The sequence below is a fragment of the Capsicum annuum genome, chromosome 1 (assembly GCF_002878395.1).
Source record: "Capsicum annuum cultivar UCD-10X-F1 chromosome 1, UCD10Xv1.1, whole genome shotgun sequence".
Lineage (NCBI taxonomy): Eukaryota > Viridiplantae > Streptophyta > Magnoliopsida > Solanales > Solanaceae > Capsicum > Capsicum annuum.
In genome coordinates, this window is record NC_061111.1 from 18,570,200 (window position 1) to 18,587,773 (window position 17,574).

At 32.0% G+C, this 17,574-nt stretch overlaps 1 protein-coding gene across 1 annotated transcript; it reads right to left on the reverse strand.

Moving 5' to 3' along the window:
* Window positions 1-6,756: 6,756 nt before the first annotated feature.
* LOC107872473 lies at window positions 6,757-8,934 on the reverse strand. Its single transcript, XM_016719177.1, has 3 exons — window positions 8,399-8,934; window positions 7,720-7,780; window positions 6,757-7,182 (listed from the first exon to the last, which is right to left on the reverse strand). Exons 1-3 carry the CDS (start codon window positions 8,932-8,934, stop codon window positions 6,757-6,759), a joined length of 1,023 nt encoding a protein of 340 aa, XP_016574663.1.
* Window positions 8,935-17,574: the final 8,640 nt, after the last annotated feature.

A 17,574-nucleotide genomic window follows, 5' to 3' on the forward strand; every position in this document is an offset into this window, starting at 1 on the left:
TATGAATTTTTAGTTCAAAATTTAAATAAGTTGGAGAAGAATTTTAATTATTTGGAATGGATTTGATGTTTAATTTGTGAGAAAAATAAAAACATGATTATTCAAATTTTTCTACAATTTATAAATTTTTCTTATTTAATTAAATTAATTTTAATATTTAATTCGTTATGTAGCATTTTAAAAATCATTTGAAATTTAATGTAATATTTTATTTATTTAATTTTTTTTAAATGACATAGCAGATGATGTGGCAGACGTGGCAGGCGTGACAGCTGACGTGGGAGAGAGTGTGTTACACTCACCATGAAAGAGTTTAAAATGTTGCTTTTTAGTGGGTTCAGGGGTACAGATGACATATAATAGTACAGGCCCAAAAGGTCATTTTGCCAAATATAAACACACCTCTTTGGATTATATAGAAAGATCCAAATGGCTTTGAGCTGCTTAAGATTAATTTCAGTAGAGAACATTGTTGCAATAGTGGTTTAATACAATTTGTTGAGGTTCCTTCCCTTTTAATTACACCAAACATTAATTAATTTAACCACAGCGAATTAAGCAAATCAACATCAACTTAATACTTCCACAGATTTAAAATTGTTGACTTGACATTTCTCGAGAAAATATTTTATTAGGAATTTATTTTATCAAATTAATTTTATTACATTTTATTTAGTGATTTAATAATAATGATAATATTATAAGAACATAATAAAATTCTCTTGATTCAATAAAAGGAACAACTAAATTAAAATAATTAATTTTTTTTAAAATGGTAAATTATTTTGAAACGGAAGAAGTATACATTATATCAATCCACTTATTCTCTTCACTCTTCCTCAGTTTCTCTTTTCGCCAACCTCCTTATCGCGGGCTTTGTTATTTCCTAAATATATTCTGAATCATGAATCACAATAGTGTTACTCACTGCCTCAAAATAGGGATTTCTGATCATTTTTGGAGGATGTGATTAGTGATTCGTTAGCATCTTGCAGTGTTGTTTTGCTTCTCCCTTTCCTTTTCTCTTGCCTCATTTTCACAATCCAATATTTTTATGTGAAATTTGAATGAAAAATAAGAGGGAAATTGAGTTAATTGGAGATGAACTGGTGATGGTAAAGTGAGTTGAGTTAGAGTTTAGAGGGGGTGGGGGCATTTTTGAAACGGACGACTGCAGATGGCGATTCGTGTGTTTGCTAATGGCTCATTGTGGATCTTTGATTAAACGAAATATCGGTGAATGAGAATTCTTTCATTCTCATACGATTGATGACGTGGACTGTATTTTCTCGCTAAATTCAATGAATTTGTCTACTTTGAATATTTGCCATGACAAATAAATATTTTATTTTATTTGAAGTTTAAAAATTGGAGTTAAAATTGTATTTAATTACACTTTCAATAAAAACTATTTAGAGTTAAAATATATTTTAGACTCTAAATATATTTTTTCTAAATATGATTTAGATTGCTCAATTTTTAAGCACTATAAAAATCACACAACTTGATACTACATATTGTCACGTGTCCAATTGAGAGGACATTTTCAGCTGGAAACCTAAGGAGTTTGGTAAAGAAGCACCCCTGAACAGATTACAATAATGAAATGCGAGAGAGAATGTAAGAGTGAATATTATTGAGAGTTGATAGTTCCAAAACGTATGCTTTTACAATTAATTAGCTGTATATATCAGTCCCCCTCCCCCACAAGCAGTGTTAACCGTTTTTTCTAACTAGCCTTATCGACTCTAACTAACTAATTGCAATGATTAAACACCCTTCTTATAATTCTGGCATGTAACAATACTTCCCCCACCAAAGAGGTCCTTGACCTCAACGACTAAAATTAGGAAACTATTACTGGAGAGAAGTGGAATCCATCCATGTACTTATCCTCTGAAGGGCGATTGAACTATTTAACCAAGTGTTGTGTTAAGCTACGACGACCTTTGTGAACAAATCTGGTGTCTAAAATAGCCCTAGGCTCAAGGACTACATAACCACGAGGGGACAAAGTCACAGGCAAATCTGGCACAACAGAGTGATCACAAACATGTAACTTCAACTGAGATACATGAAAGGTATGATGGATTTTGGCAAAAAGGGGTAAGTCAAGTTGATAAGTTGTTGTCCCAATTTTCTTAAGAACAATAAAGGGACCAAAATATCTAGGGCTCAACTTGTGATAAGCATGACGTTTAAGGGATATCTGTCTATAAGGTTGCAGCTTCACAAACACCAAATCGCCTACAACAAAAGATCTACGAGTTCTGTGTTTATCTGCATCCTAGCTTGCGCCAATAACAAATATTGACTGAGTATTCTGAGAGTACTTTCCCTGGCTTGCAGGCTTTTATCCACCTCTTCTACTGAAGAACTATGTGACACATAGGGAAAATAAGTGGGGGAGGTTGTCCATACACCACCTCAAAAGGGGTCATCTTAATAAATGACTGATAGGTGGTGTTATACCACCACTCAGCCAAGGGAATCCAGTGAACCCACTATTTGAGTCAATAATTGCATATGCACCGCAAGTAACCTTCAACACACTTATTCATAGCCTCAGTCTGTCCATCAGATTGAGAATGGAAGGCTGAGAAATGTTGCAATTTAACTGCTTGAGCTGTAAATAAGGCTTGCCAAAATTTGCTCAAAAAAATGATATCCCAATCACTCACTATGGTTTGAGGAAATCCATGCAACGTATAAATGTTATCCAAGAAAAGCTAAGCAACCATTAGAACAGTATATGGATGAACAAGGCTGATAAAGTGTAACGACCCGAGATCCCATCCCGAGACGTCACATGGTGCTTGTGACCCCGAAAGACCACAAGCTAACCCTTTTATTGATATATGTACCTGAATACTGCACAATATCTAAAAATAAATGCAGAAACTATCCATAAGGTTCAACACATCTATAAATACTCAAAAACAAAAAACTGAATACTAATACATCCGTCTGAAAAGCCTCTAAACTGTCTGAACTGTGGAGTTGATGGGACATGTCCCCAACTAACTCTGCCAACTGAAAATAAACAAAATATGATACAATAATAGTAAACTAAGATTCGTCCTTGAAAGAAGAGGACTCGCCGCTACTTCTACTGCTGCTGACTGGGACTGAACTGTTGAGGATACTCTGGATCTCGTACCTCTGAACCTATGGTGTCAAATAAAACACCATAGTGCAAATGCATCAGTACAGGAATATACCGAATATATAGACGAGGTAAGGCTAAATGCAAGGGATCATACATACACAATAACTAGACTGAATAATCATGAGAGTACCGAACGAGAACACATACGGGAATGTACAAACCATAACACAATCATCACAACTCTAGAGACTGAAACTCGGATGCTGCTTTTACCGCTGACTGAACTCACTACTAACACTGAGATACTGAATCACTGACTCATCTGGTACTGATAACTGAGGAACTGGATGTACTTACATCAACGACTGAATTCTGAGCTCACTACGCTCGACTGACGAGATTGAAGATCAACCTCTCTAATGGATGATTTCGAAAGCTATTATCAATGATAAGGAAATGATCATATCTGAATCTGACAATAAGAGTAATCAATAGAATCTGAGGTTTGCGAACAAGCCTGTCTGACGGGAGATCTCTGAACATAATAACAAATAACTGTGTATGAGACCAAGCCTATCTGACGGATGGCCCATGAATCAATGAAACTATCTGAGTTTCTCATAGAGATAGATGACTATATCTGATAGTCCTGATTTTTGAATATTGATATGAGACTGTAACTGAAACTGTGGGAAGTAGTTACTTAACCAACAAGCCCCAACCTTTCATAGGTGGGGTCCAACCTGTAACCCCAGCTGGAAGGGTGTCAATACCATGCCACGGGTAAAGACCTTCTTTGGCCAAACCTCTCTAACGGATGACCCTTAACAGAAAGTCAGCCTAAGGCAATATAATAGTCAAAAACTCTCTCTCTGGAGGTGACAGCCTTTACTGATGGTGACTCCTGCATCCTGCACTGGCTACACAGTTCTGGAGTTCAGGGATTGCTCCTAACGACTCCGACCTCTCTCGCTGATGAGGAAGACGCCATCCCTTCCCTCGCTCGATACTAGTTTCTACTCTCAATTGAAAGACTCTGGACTGAATTCTTAACTGAACACAAACTGAACTGAATCTGACACTGATCACGTTTCTCAAAAGATCTGACTGAGTCAAGCTGAATTCTCTTGGTTCTGTATCGATAGAATGTTATTGGATCACAGTAACTGACTAACGATACAGAGCTTGAATAGATTACTCGGTCACTATCGAGATTGGAATTAAACACTTGGATTTTACTAGATTTGAGCTGAGTACAGAGCTGAGGCTAGATTACTAGCGATACAGGGATTATAAAGATTATTGAGATTTCTTAAGTTCTGTATCTGTCTGAGGATACAAAGTTCTATAATTCACTGAGTTCTGAGAATCATGGCTTCACTGGAATTATCGTGAAACTGACATGGGCTCTAGACAACAGCTAAATTATCGGGTATAAATACCCCCAAGATTCGATAACATAAAAGTAAAACATAATCATTCTTGACTAGCCATTACCACGATCATTCATTAATCATCACAATCTTTCATTCATCATCACAATCACTAAAGCATCACTTCAAACATTTAGGAATCATCGACATATAATAGCGTAGGGAAATATTCTACTAGATCACACTCTATTCAACAAGATCCTGCATCAAGTACTTCGCACATACATTAGTCTTGGCATGCATTGGATATCACGTGATTGGGGAAACCTCATATTATCATATAACAACTTACTTGTCAAGAACTTGGCATGTATCAAAGGCTTAGCATGTATCAAAGAGTACATAATTGGGGAATTTACTACTATCATGTCTCTACTTGTTCACTAAGGCCCTTTAACAAACACTAGGCATGCGGGGACTTGCTCATACTTTGGGGTTTCCTAATCATCATACTTTAATGACCCTTATTCTTCACTTAAGCTTTTTGTCAAACTTATGGGGAGCATGCTTTGCTTATTCAATCATTTCTACACCCAATTGATATGAACACATCACATAGAAAATAACTTGAAAAGGGTTTATCATGAACATCACATAAACTCCACATACTAGGGTCAAAGCCCAAAAACCTTATGAACAAACATGAATCAAAACTCAACAACAGCTGGAACATCAATTTCAACTCATACAAATCATGGAATCTCACAAACATAAAATCTTTAAGTTTTTGAAAAGGGTTCTTGAGCTTCTTGGATGAAAGGGATCCAAGAATCAATATCTACATACCTTGGGGAAACTCTTTTCTTGAAAGCCCTTGAAGAGATTCTTGATTTCTCTTGACTCTCTCTTGATCTCTCTTGATTTTGGGTTGAAGAAGAAGAGAGGATTTGATTTTGTAGAAACACTAGTTTTTATAGAGGAAGAGAAAAATGAGGTTGAGATCCCTTAACCAGGTATTTATAGAGGTTGAGGAAAAAAGGGAAAAGATCAAAAAGTCCCTTTAAAAATCATCTTAAAATTACCGATCTGGACATGCGACGGTGGGGTGCACAGTACGTCGCATGTCCGATGATATATTGGACCACGCCATCGCACAAAGCCAGAATTGGGCTGCACTACCTTGGTTTGACGGTGGAGTGCGACGTCCCATCACAGGATCGACAGTCGTCGGACAACTCCGTCGAACACAACCAGAGGAAAGGTTCACTAGAAAAATGCGATGGTGGAGGTCGAAGTTGCGTCGCATGTCTGATGGTACGTCGGACCTCGCCATCGCACAGGGAAATTTTTGAATAAAACTATTTTCAGTAAAACGACTATAACTTGTTCGTCCGATGTCGAATTTTGAAGGAATTGGTATTGATAGAAAGCTTATTCAATGCTCTACATGACAAAAAGTTAAAATTAGGGAAATTTCACACGATTCAAAGTATTTAACATTTGGGAAGACACTTCTCAAACTTTTAGACCCGAATTTCCGCTTTACTAATACGCTCTAAGGCTCAAATTAGAAGAGAATTTTGCGGGGCATTACATAAAGTGAGTATATTTGTTTAATCTGTCCACCAGAACCAAAATGACTGACTTATTATAGGACTTAGGCAATCATTCAATGAAATCAAGACTAATGTCTTGTCAAATCTTCTCAGGAATAAGAAGGGGTTGTAAGAGGCATGGATAGTTCATATTCTCACCCTTGCACCTCTGGTAAACCACATACCTTCTCACAAACTGATAAACATCCTCTTTGAATTTCTTCCAATAATAAATTTTCCCCACTCTGAACAATGTGGTAGTCATCCCCGAATGACCTCCAATAACATTCTCATGGAGATACTGCAACATATCTTGCCTTAAGGAGAGGTCAGAAACCACCATAATTTTTCCTCTTCTATACAGGACTCCCACTGGTCAGTTGTTTAATCAAGTTCAGCAGCTTCACATCCCTTTCATAGGAACCCTTGATCTTATAAGAAAATTAGAGGTTACAGTAGATAGGGTCAGCAATTGGTGATCAGATGATTCAGGACATCTAGAGAGGGCATTAACCACTAAATTCTCCTTTCCTTTTCTGTATACAATGTTGTAATCATATCCCATCAATTTATCCAACTATTTTTGTTAGAAAGAGGTAGAAATCCTTTGCTCCAAAAGGTATTCTAGCGGTTAATGATCAGTTTTAATAAGGAAATATCCTCCAATCAAATAAGGCCTCTATTTATCCACAATAAACACAATTGTTAGCATCTCTTTTTCATAAGCCGATAGAGTTGAGCGTGTAGAGTCTAAAGCCTTACTCATATAATCTAAAGGATGACTAGATTGCATCAAAACAACCCATCTCCCATGCCTACAAGCATCTATCTCTATGACAAACTCCTTAGAAAAATTTGGTAGAGCTAAGACAGATGTTGTACTCATTGCCACCTTGAGTTTATCAAATGCAATAGATACTGCCTCAGACCATTCAAATTTATCCTTCTTAAGTAAGCCATTCAATGGTCTAGCAATCAATCCATAACCTCGTACAAATCTTTTGTAGTACCCTATGAGTCCCAAAAATCCCTTGAGCTTCTTGAGTGTGGTCGGAACAGGCCATTCCATCATAGCCTTGATTTTGTGAGGGTCATCAATTACTCCCTATTGAGTGATGATGCGACCTAAATATTCAACTTCTTCCTTCCCAAAAGAACACTTGCTCAATTTCATAAATAAACAATGTTCAGTCAACACATCAAAGGCATGTTGCACATGTTTTAGATGATCCTCCTAAGACAAACTTTAGATCAAGATATCATCGAAAAAGTACTAGTATGAACTTCCTTAAGTATGCACAAAATATAGAGTTCATCAAACTCTGGAAGGTTGAGGGTGCATTGGTTAAACCAAATGGCATCACTACAAACTCATAATGTCCATTGTGTGTTCTAAAGGCAGTCTTATCAATATCCTTCTCTACCATCCTTATTTGATGGTACCCTGACCTCAAGTCCAATTTCGAAAAGAACTTTGACCCTCCTAATTCATCTAGAAGTTCTTCTATCATTGGTACAGGGTACTTGTCCTTTACATTGCCCTCATTGAGTTTCATGTAGTTGATGCATAGCCTCAATGTTCCATCTTTTTTCTTAACCATTACAATGGGAGAACGAAAAGGCTTGTGCTCGGCCTAATTACCCTTGAATCCAGCATCTCATTCACCATTCTTTCAATCTCATCTTTCTGACTGGCTACATACCTGTAAGGTCTCACGTTTATAGGAGGTATACCTTCTTTTAACATAATCTTGTGATCGTGAGCTCTATAAAGTGATAATTCCTTGGGTATTTCAAACAATGGAGCATATTACTATAGAAGCGTCTGCATATATGTAGGGGCCTGCTCTGTCTGTTATATCTTCAACCTCACCCCTCTAGTCATTATAGAGCTATACATATTGTTTCCATCAACTACAACCACTGCAAACGAGGGTATGGTTTCCAATCTGCACCCTAGTTTTTTCGCAGTAGCTAAGTCCATAAAATTATGAGTTGCTCTAGAATCTACCAAGACATGTACCATGGTTCCTTTAACTGAACCCTTCACCTTCATTGTCCTGTAATCGCTAGTTCCATCTAATGCATGGACTGAAACTTGGGTTGTTCATAGAGGATCCCCCTCAAGTTCTTGTTCTTTAATAGCACCACGGGTTTCCCCATTCCCTTCTTCATGCTACTAAAAGTCCCCCTCCTCTTCAGTTAGTTCCACGATAAACAGTTGTTTCCTTTGATTACACCTATGATTGGGGGTAAATTTTTCATCAAACCAATAACAAATTCCCTTAGACCTTTTTTTATCTATTTCAGCCACCGACAACCTTCTTGATCCCTGAACTTGAGGCTTATTCACGAATCTAGGATTCTTGTTGTTAATTGTAAAATTAGTGCTATCTCGTTGATTATTCCCATTTCCTTTGAACTGATTACCCCATGAACTAGAAGAAGTTGGTAATAAGGCCCTGGAGCTTCTTACCAGTGCTTGTGTATGCCCTTGTTGCAACATAAGGGATTGTTCTGCAAGTTTAGCCTGATTGTATGCCTTTATAAGCATTCTTGGTGCCAACATATGAAATTGGACTTCAATATTTGGTTTCAAATTACCTAAGAAGATGCTAATTGACTGTTCTTCTGTTATATCTACTTGGTTTAGTAGCTCATCAAATCTGTCCAAGAACTCTTGAACGTCACCTTCTTGTTTAAGTTCTACCAACTCCGCCAAGGGATCTGCGTGTTCAATATCTTTGAATCGAAGGTATACCGCTCTCACATAGTCATTCCAGCTAGGAATCATTCCCAATCGAGTTTTCATATACGATTGGTGCCACTGCAATGTTTTTTCTTCCAGATAAATCATCGTTGTCTACACCTTCCTCTCCTCTACAGTGACCATATAGTCAAATTATTATTATGTTTTGTACAACCATCCCTTAATATCTTCCCCACAAAACCTAGGAAATTCCACCTTCTGGTAACGCTCCTAATGCAGGTTAGGGTTTGGTTGATACCCTTGCCCTTGATTAACTCTATTTTATACTGGTATTTCTGGCACTGGTGCTACCGCCGCACTGTCACCTTGATTGTTCATCATCGTCAACAATATTTGCTTAATTTCCCGCAATGCGTCTGCTTGCGCTGCCACTCATTCCCATAATTCATCCACTTCACATTGGATTTTTCCATTTCTGGTATTCACCGCTGCACTTTCCGACATCCTCTGGGTTCAAGAATTCACTGAATCTGATACCAATATCATGTGCCGAATTAAGAGGTTACTTTCAGCTGTAAACCAAAGGATATTTGGTAAAGAGGCACCCCTGAACAGATTACAACAATGGAATGCGAGAGAGAATGTAAGAGAGAATATTATTGAGATTTGAATAGTTCCAAAATACATGCTTTTACAATTTATTAGTTTTATATATCAATTTCCCCTCCCCCCCTAAGCAGTGCTAACCTCTTTTCCTAACTACTCTTAACGGCTCTAACTAACTAACTAGTTGCAATGACTAAAACACCCTTCTTATAATTCTGGCATGTAACAAATATCTTAGTTAATTGGTGCCTTACAAATTAAAGAACCATTCATTAACAAGACCACCATATATCAATCCACTTATTCTCTTATACTTCTCTGCTCCTCGCCAACCTCCTCATCGCCGACTTTATTATTTTCTTAATGTTGGCTAGATCATAAATCACAATAGTGTTAGCCACTATCTCAAAATAGTAATTTTTTTGATCAATTTTGAAGAATGTGATTCGTGATTCATAAGCACTTTATGATGTTGTTTGCTCCTTGATCTGTTTCCTAATCCCTTGCCTCCCTTTTCATGGCCCGATATTTTTATGCGAAATTGAAAATGAAAATTAAGAGAGAAAATGAGTGAATTTGAGATGAATTGGTGATGGAAAAGTGAGTTTAGCCAGGATTTATATAAAAATATTTTTTTAAAGGACGGCTACAAATGAAGATCCGCGTGTTTGCTTATGGATTTTTGTGGGCTGATGATTAAGTGTAATATCAACGGATGGGAATTTGTTTCATTCTCATACGGATTAGTGACATGAACTATACTTTCTCGCTAAATTCAATCAATTTATCTACTTTATATTTGCCACGAAAATTAAATATTTTATTTTATTTAAAGTTTTAAAAGTACTTGAGTTAAAGTTGTATTTGATTACACTTTTTATAAAAAAAAATATTGAGAATTTTAACATTTTTTCTTAAATATGATTCAGATGAAACACTATAATACTCACACAACTTGATAACTGTATATCTTAGTTAATTGACCTCTTATAAATTAAATAAGGGCAAAATTTAGAAATAGCATACTTATCTCTTTAATTATGAGTTTTATAGCAACAGTTTCATAATTACATAATATAGCAAGTAGTATTTTGTATTTTTGTAAATTGTTGTTATAAAAATACAAATACATATGATTTTTACTATCACTATGATCGATATGTATTTTATATTTTTGCAAACTGTTGCTACAAAAATACAAATACATATGCTACAAAATATAATTTGATAAAAGTGTTGTTATTTTTTTATAATTTAATACTTAAGTATGTTACTTTATGTATTTTTTCCATTAAAGAACCATTAATTAATAGGACCACTGTATATCAATCGACTAACTCTCTTCTTGCCAACCTCCAAATCGTCCGCCTTTATTATTTTTTAACCATTGTTTATATGACTAATCACAATATTATTAGTCACTGCCTCAAAATAGTGATTGTTGATCATTTTCGGAGAATGTGATTCGAAATTCGAAAGTACCTTACGGTATTGTTTTGCTCCTCCTAATTTCTTGCGTCTTGATCTTTTCACGACTCGATATTTTTATACGAAATTTAACGAAAATTAAGAGAGAAATTGAGGCCCGTGTGTAGTTAGTATGATTGGCCGCAGATCGGTACCACCCACCCTACCCTACCATCTATAGGCGGCTGAATTGGTCCGATGGTGATCCGTGTGTTTGCTAATTACTTAATCTGGACCACCAATTTAGAGGAATATCAACGGATGAGAATTGTTTCATTCTTATACAGATTGATGACGTGGACTAGTAATTGTAGAGGGGTGCGGATAACTTGTGTGGTAAAATAGATCTATTATGAGTAGAATAGATCTATTTTTATTTGTGCGTGGATATTTATTAACTTATCTAAATATTTTTATTTTGAGTTTATTTATTTTATTTTGAGTTTATTTATATTAGTTTTATCGATATCCATATCTTGGGGGTGATTATATGGTAATTGGTTAAATGCTTTACTATAGTATTCTTTGTTTTTTTCCCTTAGTTTTTGTAATTCTTTTATATTATTTTGAAGGTATTGTAAATATTCTATATCTTTTGTTTCAAAATATCTAATTAGATTATCTTTCATAAGTTTTTCTAATAATATTATTTCTTCCATATTTTGTCTCCAATATTTTAAATATTCATAGTCTATCATTTTGTCCTGTAGTAATTGCAGAGTTACAAATTTCTGTATAATAATTTATCCTAATTGTACTGTAATGTATATCTAATTCTAGATTTTCAATGTTATTTATTATCTTGTGTTGTTCTTCTCGTAGAGAGTTTTTTAAATTATATAAACTATCACATGTACTTTTTTCTAAATTTTCTAGGGTTTCTTCTATCCATATTAATTTTTCTTTTAGATTTTCCATTATTTTTCTAATTCGGTTTCTATAATTAATTTCTTCATTTAGATTATCTTGATTTTCTTTAGTTTTTCTAATATATTCTAACATTTCTTAATCTGAATAATATCCATCTGGGTAATTATCCAGGTATAACTGTTCTATCTAATTTATAGTTTCAATTTCATAGTCTAATACTTTTTCTAATATTATTCTCTTAATATCTATAATTTCTATATCTTTAAGTATATATAAGATTAAGATTTTAAGATTATCCATAATTGTATTGTTTTTTCTGTATCTATTACACAATCTAAGTCTAAAAAGTTATAATTTTTATTAACTATTTATTTTGGTGTCCATTTGTTATATTCATCTTTTAGATTATATCTTTTAAATTTATTCTTATAATATGTAGGTTTTCTTATTTCTAATGTTCTAGGTATTATATTTTCATCTTCTTTTTTATCAAGAGTATTTATTTCTGTGTTTCTATTTTCTAAGTTTTCTTCATTAATTAATTCTTGTTTTTCATTGATTTCTAATTTTTTTATATTTGTTAAGATTTCTGTATATGTTTCACTATCTTCCGAATCATAATTATTTGTTTCTTCAACATGTATTGTATTTATTTCTAATTCCCTAGTTTCTATTTCTTTATTGCTTATTTTAAATTTTTCTTTAAATTGATTTATCTCATTTAATAATTTTTATTCTTTATCTTTTTCTTCTTTTTCTTTCTGTCTTTTTTCATACAAATCTTTTAACATTTGTAGTTCTTTTTCTAATTCAGCAATCCTACTATTTTTAGTTTCTTCTATTTTTCGTATTTCTTCTGTAGTTTGATGTTTTATTTTTTCTATTTCCTTTTTTCTATCTATTTCTTTATTTTCTTTTTCTATTCTTACCATAGCTGTCAATTTATCTTCTAATTTTAATTCTTCTTTTTTCTAACATTAAATATAAATGTTCACCTATTTTCTTATACCTTCTTCCTAGATTAGAAAATATTATTTTTATTTTTAATCCTTCATGGTTTTCATATATTTTTCCATCTATTATAAATTCTTCTTTGTTCATTTTTTATTTAATTGTTAATAGATCATGTTGGTATGTATATTCTAGACTATCTATTGTCGATTCTAAATTTGATATTTCTTCTTTTTGTGATTTTATTGAGTTTTTACTAACTCCGGCAATTATGTTATATTGCAGTCTTTCTATCCTTATTTTTAATTCTTTACGTTTTTTAGATATTATTTGCTTTAATTCTTTATATTTTGGTAATTTTTGTACTTTATTCATCTAAATAATATTTTGGAGAATATCTAAATTTAGTTTTATCAAATAAATCAGTCATAATTAATAAATTAATCAAATAATAAATTAATCAAATAAATTCTACAAATATATACTACTTTCGTAACTTTAAACAGTGGAGTCTCTGATACCAATTGTAGGGGGGTAAACTCAATCAATTTATCTAGTTGAATATTTGTAATGAAAATTAAATATTTTATTTTATTTAAAAAAATTTAAAATTGAAGTTAATATTGTATTTGATTAAACTTTTTCTAAAAAAGATATTTAGAATTTAAATGTAACTTTTAAAAATATGACTTAGATCCTCAATTTTTAAGCACTAAAAAAAATCACTCAACTTGATAACTACATAAAATATATATTAATTAATTAGCGAAAAAATACATAAAGTACCCCCTAAATTTGTTCGACTTTTTCAAAAAGACACTTAAACTATACTTTCGACTTATTACCTCACGAATCTTACTAAAATCGTTGTAAATACACCATTTTGACCAAAATTTTCAGCATTCCTCAATTTTAAAAAGCACATGTTTGACACTCTCCCCTTCTTCTTCCTGTTCACCTATCTTCCCTTCTTTCCTTTCATTACTTCTTCCATTATTGTTGATCTTAAATTGGATTATCTGCTAAAGTACGCCTCAATTGTTCTCCCTATTAAATTGAATTCCAAAAAAAGAAAAATTTCATTCAATTGAGGAATGTGGAGAATAAGTTTTTGGAGATAGAAAGGATGTGATTCCACCGATAACAAGTTGGTATCTTGGATTACTATTTCAATAGTGGAATTGAAAACAATTATACTGATTCTTGTGCCTACATTAGCATATTTTTCAACAAAAAAATAATTTTTCATATTGAGTTTATCGTCGAAAAATACTTTCTCGACGAAAAAAATGGTGGCTAACATACCATATCTTTTTTACCCTTTTTTAATCTCTTTATCATTCTTCAATTCAAGATGGACCTCAGAATAATGTTGCAGCCTATCAGATTGTTGGTGGATCTCAAACTGTGGAAAGCTCTTAGGAAAAGTATAAACCTTATAATATGAACAGACAACACGACCCCAAGCGCAATTGTGCTCTCCTTCCAATTTCTGTGTGTAGTGTCGGTGTGTAAGTGTGTTTTTCAGTGGGTGTGTTGCGTGTGCCTAAATGGTGGATTGTGTGAAGTTGTGAAAGTGTGTGAATGGAGTATTGGAAAGATGGAGAAGACATCAATGGAGAAGAAGGGATTTTTTAATTTTTAGACAAATAATTTACACATGGGAGTTTTTAATTAACAACTGAAGTCAAATTTTAACCATTCACGCGCCTGGTGTGTGTGTCTACACGCAGAGGCAAAATTTAAGTCAAAATGGTATATTTACAACGATTTTAATAAGATTCGTGGAGTAATAAATTGAAAGTAAAGTTTATGTGTCTTTTTGAAAAAGTCGAATAAGATCAAGAGTTACTTTATATATTTTCTCTTAATTAGCCTCTTACACATTAAAAAACCATTAATTAACAGGACCACCATATACCAAAGTACCACACTGACTTAAATTTAATCAACAACCCCCACAACCCCTTGCCCCCACCCCAACCTTTCTCAAGCCACCAACCAGCACCCAGAACAAAACAAAGGATCCATAAAGTTTTATTTAAGAAATTATCCAATAAAACTTTTCGATTACAAGTGTCTAGAGGATTCGTTTGATTATGAGAATTCTTTAATTTTTTTTTTATTGAGATTATAAAATATAAAGCATATAATTTTAAAAATTTGAGAAGTGAATAATAATCTTTGCAAAATAGCTAATGTTTTTTATGATCACCCTATTGCCTTTTTTTGTTGTCAAATTTAGATGTCTGAACTTTTCTCATTCTTTTCCCAACAACTAAAAGCACTTAGCTAGAGCTAACAGGATATATATAAAGTTAACCCATCCAACCATTTTTTTATTTGATTATATTAAACATAGATTTTTATTTTTATTTATCTAATTTAATTTGAAAAACTAAGAGATACTGTATTATTTTATTTCTGTTTTATTCTTATTTTTAAGTAGTAAGTATATATTTTTTAACATTTAGATAACTTACTAATTAAGGATAATATAGAAAATAACTTACCTTCATAAGATAGGGATGAAATTGCGTAACATTATCTTTCTCAAGTTACACTTATAAAATGAGTAAAAGTGGACTGAGAAGGCGAGGATATATAGTGATAGAGATGTGTCGTTGATGGGCTAATAAGGCCAAAGGGAGTAGCAGAGAAATTAGAATAAATGCACAACTTGAGAAGTGATCAAACAACAGTAGAATCTTTATCTCATCAATATCACGTGGCCATTCACAGTTTGCTTGGATGGTAGTTAACTATTGTATTATTAATATAATATTTATTTTTAATTATTACTTAAATTTTATCGCATGTGATGATGGAAAATCTTACTTTATATAATAATTAATTTAGCTTGATTACGTAACTACATTATTGTTTTCTTCATTTTAGTATCTTTGCGTAGTTATTATCTATAATCTTTGTGCTACATAATAATTCGATTCCGTATTCTATTTTCTTATAAATTTATTCTTTAAATTGATAATTATGTATGATACTATATAATAAAAATAATCTAACAAATACATGAGGATGAGGGGAGAAAAGGCATGTTCTAATTCACGTTTAAGGTTCCGCGTTGTTGACAAGCCCACATGCTCTTCCTCGTTTGAGACGACACAATTTATGAACATTATTACTCCTTTTTCTTAAAATTTTTTTTTTTTTCAAAAAGACTTACTTTTCTTTAGGTATGTTTAAAAAAAAAAGATATTATTTTTTGTTAATATTTTAATTTTGATCATGATATCAATGGATATTTTAGTATATTTGACATAACTTTAATTTAAGGTCATAAAATTCAAGTCTTTTTTATTTTCTCGTACTGCTTACCAAGTTAAAATAGATCGTTCTTTTTTAAATCAAGAGAGTATGATTATGAATAATTCATAATTATTATACTTCCTCTATCTAATAATATCTATTTACACACCTTGAGAAATTATAAATAATATGAAAAATTTTACTATATCACCCCTTCAATATAATAAATTTAATGCTTTGAAAAATGAATTGAATATAATGAATAATATTTCATATCAAGGGTACAATAACAACATATATAAAACGATAAGTTAACTCTTGATATTTTAAAATAACTTGACGTCTTAAATGAGAGTTCACTTACTTTATTTTTCACAAGTATCTTTTATAGTAATTTTATTATATCACTTCTAATTAGTTGTTGTGAGTCATTTAATACATGTCTATTTCACTGTTTCAATTGTGATTTTACTATATCACCTCTAATTAATTATTATGGTCATCTAAGCATCATGTCACTTTAATTGGAGTAGAAAAAGTTTTACACAATAGTTAAAAATTTAAATTATTTAGAAAATATAATTGGCTATCAGTGATACAAAACTCTGGGCAAGAAAAGTAGCGTATATTTTTTAAAAATTACATAAAAAAATATTATAAATTACAATAATTAAAAATTTGAAATATGTAAAAATAATTTAATCTATTATATATTTTTAAAAAATACTATAAATCACAATAATAAACAACTTAAAAAATTTAAATGATATAAATATTTGGTTGACTCTCGAAATTGTATCAGTTTCACTTAAATTGAAATAGAAGAAAAATATTATAAATTACAATAATTAAAATTTTAAATTATTTTAAAAATACAATTGACTATTAATGCCACAAAAGTTTGAATAGAGAGAGTAACATATGTTATTTAAAAATTACATAAAAAATATTATAGATTACACTATTAACAACTTAAAATATTTAAAAACATATTAAAAGTATGATTGGTTATCTAAATTCAATTTGTGTCATAGAAATTGAGACAAAAAAACATATATTGAGCTCATGCTAGATCCCGGATGACTCTTAGGATGTATATGCAATCCAACCTATTTTTTTAGCTTTTGTTTAAATATATCAAAATTGAAAATACAAGTTCTAATACAGTACATCAAACAGTGCATAAGAAATAATGTTAGCATAAATAATATCAATTTTACTAATACAAGTATTATTAATGCAAACATTATTAATACATCCTGTCGGCATTATTTTTGTACACTCTAACAAAAGACTCCACATTTCAATGTAAGGAACATATACAAAAGCAAAGTTCAATAAAATATCTACATAAGTATATTTTATCATGTTCTCAAAGTTAAATAATTTAAATTAATATGAAAGATGGTAACTTATATTTTTCTTTTCTATATAATTTTTGAAACACTTAAAATTTGAATTTAGTTTAACTTCAAAGAATAAGGTGACAAATTAAAGAGAAGGAAAAAATGAAAGCAAATGATGTTTATGGCGTCTTAGTAAGGAAGTATAATGCGGGTTATTAATTGCAATTCACCTGTGATGTAATAGGTAATGACTAGATAACTCTTTATATTTTTCAAC

Bases quoted from the DNA above. Each gene is read 5' to 3' on its own strand.
- LOC107872473 (XM_016719177.1), bottom strand. From the start codon at position 8,934: ATGATTTATCTGGAAGAAAAAACATTGCAGTGGCACCAATCGTATATG. The intron at 7,781-8,398 runs GTTGTCGGTGGC...GAGACCTTACAG, and splicing joins CAAGTTCAGGGATCAAGAAG to GTATGTAGCCAGTCAGAAAG. The intron at 7,183-7,719 runs GTAATTAGGCCG...ATCACTCAATAG, and splicing joins ATGAGATGCTGGATTCAAGG to GGAGTAATTGATGACCCTCA.